The following is a 7,878-nucleotide window of genomic DNA, read 5'->3' as shown; positions in this document are numbered from 1 at the left end:
GCTCCCCTTCTGGCTTTTTGGTGGTTAATTGGAGGTTAGATTCTCACGGACTTTCCTGCTCAGACTGACTTTGAACCTCAGTCCTTAGATCTCAGTGCCCGAGTAGCTAGGATTACAGCCAGTGCCTGGCTAGAAATGGGTTTTTTACTCTCTTCATCATTTTAGCTAAGAAATATTGAAGTCAAGACCATGGTAGGGGCAGGACTTAATGGCACACACTTGTAATCCCAGCTACAGGAAGCTGGAGATGGGAGGATCTTCGTTTGAGAGCAAGCCAGGCTAAATGAGCAAAATCGTATCTCATGAAACAAGCTAGGAGGTGAGTGCCAATGGCTTACATCTTCCATCCTAGCAACTCAGGAAGGTAAAATCCAGAGGATCTCCGTCTGAAGTAAGCCAGCAAAGTAAGCAGCAAAATATTTGAGATTCCATCTCTAAGGTAGCTAGCAAAAGGTCAAGCTGAAGGCATGGCTCAAATGGTTGAATGCCAGCTAAGCAAGCAAAAGCTGAGCAAGTTTGAGGCCCTAAGCTCAAACTGATAAACAGAAAACATAAATAAATGAGTAAATAAATAGAACAAAAATAGAAAGGTACTAGTGCCTCATGCCTGTAATCCTAATTACTCTGGAAGCTGAGATCTGAGGATCATGGTTTGAAGCCAGCAGGAAAGTCTGTGAGACTCTTCTCTCCAATTAACCACCAAAAAGCCAGAAGGGAAGCTGTGGCTCAAGTGGAAGAGTGCTAGCATTGAGTGAAAAAATATAAGAGATAGCTCCTAGGCCCTGAGTTCAAGTCCCAGGACTGGCGCGCGCACGCGCACGCGCGCACACACACACAGTGTGCATGTGTGATGCACACCTGTCACCCCAGCTATATGGGGGGGGGAGTATGAGGGTCACAGTCCAACACTGACTCAGGCAACCAGTGAGAGATCTAGCTAAAAATAAACTAAATGCAAAAGGGGACTGGAGGCATGCTTTGAGCAGTTGAGCACTGGCCGAAGAAGCAAGTGAAAGGCTCTGAGTTCAACTCCTGATGTTATACAGCAAATGACTCTGATAGGAAACTCCTAGAAAGCAGCGCCGTCTCCATTGTCAGGACAAGTCTTGGCATTGGCTTGATGACCCATTGAGATTGTCCACCCTGGACTGGGGTCATCCATGCTCACCCTGAGTTCCACAAAGCTGAAAATGGACCTGCTTCACATAGAAGCTCTGAATATCTGGGAGGTGTTCGCCTTACAACCCCCTTCTCCTGTCTAGGTCTTCAGTGTCTTTGTACTTCACCAACCTCCTTCCCCTGTCCAGTGCTCAGTGTCTTTGTAGTTCATCAACCCAGTTCATTTGCCACAACTGAAACCTTAGTTAAGGTACGTTGAGGTTTTGTGGTGTTTTTTTTAATTGGCTGCTCCCATCACATTCCCTTGAGATATAAATAGAAGAAGAAAAAAGAGAGAGAGAGGTTTCATGCACAAGGTAAGATATTCGAGCTATGGTCCACTTGATCCTTGAAAGGAAAATCTAGGAGTTCTCACCACCACCTCTCCGGTCCTATAAAAGGAGGATCAGCAAGATAGCAAAAGCACATTGGTTTTTTTATTTTGCTCCTTCAACTCTTTTTTTTTCTTTTTCCCTTTCTTTCTTTCTTTCTTTTTTTGGCAGGGGAAAAAATCTAAAACGGTGAGTAGCTTGGGATCCACCAGACCCCATGCTCTTTGACTTCCCTGGCTTCATTTTATTTGACTTCTACAGGCTCTGCCACAGAGTTCTCATCTCCCCTTTGGTATCTAGAAGGGTCTGGGTCTCTAGAAAATGAACATTTCATTCATCAGACATTAGCCCTCAGAATAGAGAGCATGGTACCCACAGAGCCTCTATAAGCAATCAGGCTGTAGTCCAGGCTGGCCTCAAACTCATGGCTCTTTCCTTGTGGGATTTGTCATGTGACTCTCTCTTTCTTTCTCTCTATGCATACATATGTGTATGTATATCTGTGTGTAATATGTGTTATATAATATATAGTTACATTTGTAACAGGGTTGATTTTTGGATGATTTGGCTATATATACGAATATAGTATATATGATTTGGTTATATATGCATATGTGTATAATATATTATACAATATATCCATGGTTATATTTGTAACAAGGCTGATTTTTGCATTATTTGTAGTTGCTTGTGTAAGAGAATGATTGAGTGAATCGAATTTTTATAAGAAAACTGAATCCCATAGTACATTTGTTTCGGTCTTTTACTTCATTATTGGTGTGTATTCAGGACAAGGTCCTGGGATAAATGGGGCTAGGATCTTTCTGTATCTGGTTTTTGTTTGGCTCATTATTTAGTATCACAGAGGCTTGTCAACATTTTCAAACAAAACAAAAGAAAACTAGCCAGGCGCCAGTGGTTCATGCTACTCAGGAGGCTGAGATCTGAAGTTTGCAGTTCAAAGTCCACAATGTTCTCCATCTCTAGTTACCTAACAAAATGCCAGACGTGGAGCTGTGGCTTTAGTGGTAGAGCAGTACTAGCCATGAGCACAAAAGCTCAGGAACAGCCCCCAAGACCTGAGTTCAAGACCAAGCCTGGCACAAAAAGAAAAAAACCTCTCTAAACAAATATACAGTGTTGGTGAGCCGACCAGGGTGCCCTCCCCCAGAATGTTCCTGACTGACATTTGTCTTCTTCCTTCTGTGACAAGGTGGACAATGAGTATCACAGACGTCCTTAGTGCTGATGACATTGCAGCGGCCCTGCAAGAATGCCAAGGTAACGGGAGACAGACACAAGGTGTGGGCTGTGGTGGTGCATGCATATAATCCCAGCACTCAGGACCGCAGAGGCAGAAGCCCTCAGGCTGGGATACAGAGTGAAACCTTTTACTAATAATGATAAAGTTAAAGTACGTAGGTGTGAGACAGGCATGGATTTTTTCCTTTTCCATTTAAAAAAAATTATGCTAGTACTAGGACTTGAACTCAAAGCCTCAGCCTCTCTCTTGACTTTTCCCTTCAAACCTAGTGCTATACCACGTGAACTACAAGCTCTACTTCTAGCTTTCTGCTGGTTGGTTGGAAAAAGAAACTTACTAGAAATTGAACAATCCCAGTGGGTGCCTTTAAGCCTGATGACTGTACCCAGTGATGACATTTTCCCCCCACTGATAAGGCCACACCATTGGGGACCTTGGTGGATGGCAGGGTGGGGAGAGCACAGGGTAGGGGGCACCCAGACCAAAGGGGAGAAAAGAGATAGATGAAATCTAGTGGAAAGAGGAAGTTGGGGAAGAGAGGAAAGGGGTATTTTCAGAAAGCCCAATTAACTGGCTCAAAGTCTCGGACCAGTTGAACACTCCTTTTGCTGAAGGTGTTAGGACAATATTTGTGTGTGTATGTGTGTATATGTGTGTGTGCCAGTACTGGGACTTGAACTCAGCCTGGGCACTGTCCCTGAGCTTTTGTGCTTAAGGCTGGTGCTCTACTGTTTGAGCCATAGATCCACTTCTGACTTTTTGCTCTGTTTTTTTTTTGCTTTTGTTTTTTTTTATTGCCAGTCCTGGGGCTTGGACTCAGGGCCTGAGCACTGTCCCTGGCTTCTTTTTGCTCAAGGCTGTAGCACTCTACCACTTGAGCCACAGTGCCACTTCTGGCCGTTTCCTATATATGTGGTGCTGAGGAATTGAACCCAGGGCTTCATGTATTTGCGGCAAGCACTCTTGCCACTAGGCCATATCCCCAGCCCTGCTGGTTATTTTTAATAAGAGTCTCATGAACTTTCCTGCCTGGCTTGCTGGCTTTGAATCGTGATTCTCAGATCTCAGCCTGAGTAGCTAGGATTCCAGGAATGAGCCACCAGCATCCTGCCCAGAGATTGTTTTAAGGCCTCAAAACCTTTATATTCTTGACCTCAGTCTTTTTATTAACCTGTGTTTTTCGCTCCTGGGTGCACTGAGCGTACCTTCTTCTTTAGACCCAGATACTTTTGAACCCCAGAAATTCTTCCAAACATCAGGCCTGTCCAAGATGTCAGCCAGCCAGGTGAAAGATGTCTTCCGGTTCATAGACAACGACCAGAGTGGATTCCTGGATGAAGAAGAGCTTAAGTAAGCTTTGCCCTGGACCCAGCTGGGTGGGCAGCTGGGGGACTGGGCTCGCCTGGGTGCTGGGCATTGGCTGAGCCCCATCAAAACCAAGAACAAACATGACTATGTCTCTCCAGAACACCAACAGAGTGCGGGAGCCCCTGGCGCTGAGTCACTGCTTAAGGGGTGTCCTTTGACAGCGAGACTCAATAAGAGTCTCACAAATCATATAATGTCCCCGTTGTTTTCTACTGTGAAGGAAATCTCTGAGGGCTAAAATCTGACTGTTAGTAGCAGCTACTGGATCCAGATGGTGGGGGAGGGGAGGGAAAGGAGGAGGGAAGGGAGGTGGGAAGGAGAAAAACAAAGGAGGAAAAAGGGAGGGGAGAAGGAGAAGGGGGAGGGAGGAGAGAGGGGAGGAAAAGAGGAAGGAAGGAAGAAAGGAAAGAAGGGAGGGAGGGAGGAAGAAAGGAAAGAAGGGAGGGAGGGAGGAAGGAAGGAAGGAAGGAAGGAAGGAAAGAAGGAAGGAAGGAAGGAAAGAAAGAAAGAAAGAAAGAAAGAGGGAGGGAAGGAGGGAGAGAAGGGAGGGAGGCAGGTGGAAAATGGAAGAAAGGAAGGAAGGAGGGAGAGGGAAAGGGAAGGAGGAGAAGAAGAGGAGGGAAGAAGAGGAGGGATGAAGAGAGGGAGGGAGGAAAGGAGAAAGGCAGAGACAGAAAGGGAGGGAGGGAAGGGAGGGAAGAAAGGAAGGAAGGGAAGAGAAGGAGGAGGAAGAGAAGGAGGAGGAAGAGAAGGAGGGAGGAAGGGAGGATATAAAATGATGGAAGGATGGATGGCTGGGAGGGAGGAAGGAAGGGAGAAGGAAACCCACAGATGCTTAGCTTTCTAGAACATTCCCTCAGGCTTGTATCGCCCTGTAGGTTTTTCCTGCAGAAATTTGAGAGCGGAGCCAGGGAGCTGACTGAGTCGGAAACCAAATCGCTGCTGGCCGCTGCGGACAGCGATGGGGACGGGAAGATCGGGGCCGAAGGTGCGTGCTGCTGGAACCCAGGCCCAGCCTGGAGCGGGGTTGGGTTCCTTTCCCCAGCAACCACACAGACACACACACACACACACACACACACACACACACACACACACACACGGCATTCTCATGGGTGCCTCCTATCCAAGCATGTATTGCCTTGTGTAGGAATGCCTCTGAGTTTCCTTTGGTTTAAACAGTGACCGCGGGGCAATGACCCTCTAAAGTGGATGGTGTTAAACAGAACAAAACAACCACTCTTCATAGTGTCTTCTTTGTACAGAGTCCTTCTTTTATTTTTAAAAGTCTACCCAAAAGTTGACCACTATAAACTGGCCAACAGTAGTTCATGCCTATAGTCCTAGTTTTGTGGGAGGCTAAGACCAGGACCGCTGTAGTTCAAGGCCAGCCCAGGCATATACTCGAAATCCCTTCTCAATTCATTGCTGAGGGTGGTTATGCCCACCTGTCATGTGGGTGAATAAGATCGAGAGGATCATGGCTCTTGGCTAGTTCAGGTAGAAATGTTCATGAGACTCCATCTCAATTAAAAGAAGCTATGTGTTTTATGGTCCTGCATGCTTCATCATCCAAATATGTTGGAAAGCAGAAAATAAGACAATCACAGTCAAATACGTTCTTGGGCAGCAAATGAGACCCTATCTCAAAAATAACCAGTGCAAACAAAGGGCTAGAGGCATGGCACAGTGGTAGAGCAGCTGCCTAGTAAGTGTAAGACTCTGAGTTCAAGCCACATACTGTCCCCTAACACAAAAATGTGTACTACTGTAGTTTACCAGACAGAAGTTAAAACAGTTTCTACAGACAGCCCCCAAAAATAAAGTTTTGACAAACTCATGCCTGTAATCCTAGCTACTCAGGAGGCTGAGATATGAGGATTGTGGCTCAAAGCCGGCCCAGGCAGGAAAGTCTGTGAACCAGAAAAAAAGCCACAAGTAGAGCTATGGTTCTGTAAAGTGCTAGAAATAATTTTTTTTTTAAAAAAAGCTCAAGGACAACACTACACCTTAAGCTCAAGCCCCAGGACCAGCACACACACACACACACACACACACACACACACACACACACACACACACATACACACACACACACTTTTACTGTCAAAGGATTTAGTTACCTAAATCTAACCATGAAAAACTTCCAAAGAGGCCTGGGAATGTGGCTTAGTGGTAGAGTGCTTGCCTAGTATCCATGAAGCCCGGGGTTAAATTCCTCAGTACCACATCAACAGAAAAAGCCAGAAGTGGTGCTGTGGCTCAAATGTTAGCCTTGAGCAAAAGCTCAGGGACAGTGCCCAGGCCCTGAGTTCAAGTCCCAGGACTGGCAAAAAAAATTCCAAAGAAATAAAGCTTATGAACGTGTAAAGACAAATCTCACTTTTCAGTTTCAGTCATCATCCACAATTTATTAGTCTCAGTATATTTCCTGAGTTATGGAAATAAGTTTAGAGATAAGGTTAGGGTTCAACAGAAGCAAGTTTGTTCAAAGTTCTACCCTGTTGAGTGTCTGCTTAAAATCCAAGGAAACAAGCTTCCCATTTTTGTAGTAAATTAACCAAACAAAAATATTCATGTTATCTGGGTGTTGGTGGCTTACACCTGGAATCCTAGCTGCTTAGGAAGCTGAGATCTGAGGATCAAGGTTCAAAGCTAGCCCAGGCAGGAAAATCCATGAGATTCATCACCAATGAACTACTAGAAAACCAGAAGTGGAGCTGTGTCTCAAAGTGGTAGCGCATAGCCTTGAGTGAAAAAGCCAAGCAAGAGGGCTGGGAATATGGCCTAGTGGTAAAGTACTGGCCTTGTATACATGAAGCCCTGGGTTGGATTCCTCAGCACCACATATATAGAAAAAGCCAGAAGTGGTGCTGTGGCTTAAGTGGTAGAGTGCAAGCCTTGAGCAAAAAAAGTCAGAGACAGTGCTCAGGCCCTGAGTTCAAGCACCAGGACTGGAAAAAACAAAACAAAAGCCAAGCAAGAACAACCAGGCCTGGGTTCGAGCCCCAGTAATACCAGCTCACGCTCTCTCTACTTCTCTCTCTCTCCCCTCTCTCTCTCTCTTTCACACACACACACACACACACACACACACACACACACACACCGCTCACAAATAGCAATTGACAATTGTGATACTGGATCCCTTTGTTGTCAGAGAGAAATGATACCAGTTGATAAGTTCTAAATCGAGAGGACATAGAGGCAAAGAGGACTCATCACGCTTGTCACCCCAGCATTTGCTTCCATGGTGACAGCACAAAGGGAAAGTACCTAGCCTCCCACTGACCTAGTTTCCTCAACTCTTCTGTTGTAGAATTCCAGGAAATGGTGCATGCTTAAGGAGCCCTGCGTCTATGGAGGAAAGCAAGGCCTCTAAACACCCTGAGAATGGGGAACCTCCCACCACCTACCCCAAACTAATTTATGAACTCCCCCTGAGATACTTCCACAATTTGGCCATCATTTGAATAAGGAAATAAGAGAAATCTAAGGCTTTTCTGGTGGCGGGTCTGTGCTGATGGCTTCTCTTCAGCGCCCCCTGCAGGCAATGCCTCAAAAGTCACCCAATAAAGACAGTTTCTCATCATTGGCTGGTGTGGTTTATTTTTCTCTAAGCATGGGTTGAGGGAGAAAGTGGGGGAGTGGGCCTTTCCAAAGATCTGGGGGCCCTTTAAGCACTGAGAAAATCACCCTGCCATTCTGCATGAAGAAACAGGGGAATCAGGCTTGGAGATAACAAAAACATTGCCA

The 7,878-nt window shown here is 45.7% G+C and overlaps 1 protein-coding gene across 1 annotated transcript; it reads left to right on the top strand.

Moving 5' to 3' along the window:
• Positions 1 to 2,551: 2,551 nt before the first annotated feature.
• On the top strand, positions 2,552 to 7,714 carry Ocm2 (oncomodulin 2). The gene is made up of 4 exons (XM_048367569.1): positions 2,552 to 2,771; positions 3,972 to 4,104; positions 5,001 to 5,110; positions 7,442 to 7,714. The coding sequence occupies exons 1-4, from the start codon at positions 2,663 to 2,665 to the stop codon at positions 7,465 to 7,467; spliced, it is 378 nt and encodes a 125-aa protein (XP_048223526.1). The 5' UTR covers positions 2,552 to 2,662; the 3' UTR covers positions 7,468 to 7,714.
• The last annotated feature ends 164 nt before the right edge of the window (positions 7,715 to 7,878 follow it).

The sequence above is a fragment of the Perognathus longimembris genome, chromosome 1, assembly GCF_023159225.1.
Source record: "Perognathus longimembris pacificus isolate PPM17 chromosome 1, ASM2315922v1, whole genome shotgun sequence".
Taxonomy (NCBI): domain Eukaryota; kingdom Metazoa; phylum Chordata; class Mammalia; order Rodentia; family Heteromyidae; genus Perognathus; species Perognathus longimembris.
This window is presented reverse-complemented; position numbering and strand designations above follow the sequence as displayed.